Source organism: Lottia gigantea, assembly GCF_000327385.1.
Source record: "Lottia gigantea unplaced genomic scaffold LOTGIsca_36, whole genome shotgun sequence".
Lineage (NCBI taxonomy): Eukaryota > Metazoa > Mollusca > Gastropoda > Lottiidae > Lottia > Lottia gigantea.
The window spans coordinates 585,070-586,657 of NW_008709220.1; the positions used below are offsets into that span (position 1 = coordinate 585,070).

The window sequence follows — 1,588 nt, forward strand, 5'->3', positions numbered from 1 at the left end:
GACCTGACTTTTCATGTAGAATGTTCTTGACCTTTCCAGATCCCCCTAACTGTGCGTTAGGACATCGCACTGGAGACATGTTTTCAAATGTTACCAAAATGCAATTTATATCTTACCAAGCAATAAAATTAAAAACATAAAACCTACCTTTTTCAAGCTCTTCTAAAATAAAAGCTCTTGCACTATCTGATTCTAAAAATTTCATAAAAGATTCAAATGTCGGTCCCGAATTCATGAGGATTCTTAAACATACTCGGCAGGCGTCTTTTCTTGTTTTGTCTAAAATACTCTCGTGCTGGTCGCTGGTAATTTTCCTTTCTTTGTATAAGTAATCAGCCAAAGGCCTTGGCTCAATACTGTCTATAAGAAATTCATAGTTATTTCGTAGTATCTTTTTATAGTCTACTTCCATTTCCATCTGAAATATCAAACCAAAATTATATTATAGTAACTACAAATTAAATACCCTCTCGTTGTGAAACATTAAACTCTTTTAACGATTATTTGATTGATTGATTGATTGAATATTTTAGTGAAACAACGTTTCACACGATAAACACAAGGAAATTATGGCTATGTGGAAAGAGAACCATCTCTAGTTTTTGACTTTGCGCAGCAGTACCTATTCCCCCCTGCCGATTCAGGTCCACCAACACTCGAATACAGTCATCCAGAATGGCCACAACTGTCAAGAAATGATTATATTGTTACTCTATGTTGTAGTCCAGATTCATGTATTCCAAAACTATTATTATTATTATTAACAATACTATGACATGCATATTACACAATCAAAGTTCTGGATGACCAAGACCTAGAGATGGCTGTTTTAGAGATTGAAGACCTTCTATAGCATATAGACATTTTACCCTTCGTACACATGTTGCGTCGTTATGAAAATTCACAGAACATTTCGCAGTGCTACTTGCAAATACAGGATTTCGTATAGGTCGTTCCTAGTAAGATGTCCAGAATTTTTGTTTAATGCCTTGTCTAATAATGACAAAATTTGACCATGTTGTAGATTTGAATATTGTTAGAACTTATCAAAAGCAAAAAGTAATTTTCAAGCAAATCTCGTTGTCTTCTTCTCAACCAAATCTTTTATAGCTGGCTATATACCTTTTGATAAAGTCGTGGATCACCAGTCGGAAGTGGTAATATTTTGGGAATAGGCCCTGTCAGTTCTTCCAATACAAAATGATATTACACATTTTGACAACAAGAATTGCTGTATATTATTTACTTTTTAATATTAATTAGTAATTAGTTGATAATTTAGTTTCATTAATCTATAAATATCACAATGATGTAGCTAAATTTTCACCTCGACCTGTGCACGTACTCTTACCTTGTCATTGTGAAGTAAAAAAGGGTAAATTGAATTAAATAGGTATGTTTAAGTAAAGTTTGGGCACGTTATAGTTCGATAGCAGTGTTTACAGGGCCAATAGTGTGAAAAGAGAAAGTCGTGAAAATCGAAGACCTTTAACTTGGCTCCATGCAAAAATAACAGGAACTTTCAAATGTGGTTCTTCTTTGATGACTATGTTCAAAAACTTGGAATGTAGAAATATATCAACACCGC

General features: G+C 33.6%; 1 protein-coding gene across 1 annotated transcript in view; it reads right to left on the bottom strand.

The window, feature by feature from the left end:
• Positions 1 to 1,588, bottom strand: part of LOTGIDRAFT_121326 (hypothetical protein) — a gene marked incomplete at both ends in the record, with an annotated part of 2,756 nt that overhangs the window by 908 nt on the left and 260 nt on the right. The window contains one exon of the mRNA XM_009058843.1: positions 1,494 to 1,546. Within this exon, the coding sequence (XP_009057091.1) occupies positions 1,494 to 1,546 (53 nt within the window). The remainder of the gene's footprint in view (positions 1 to 1,493; positions 1,547 to 1,588) is intronic.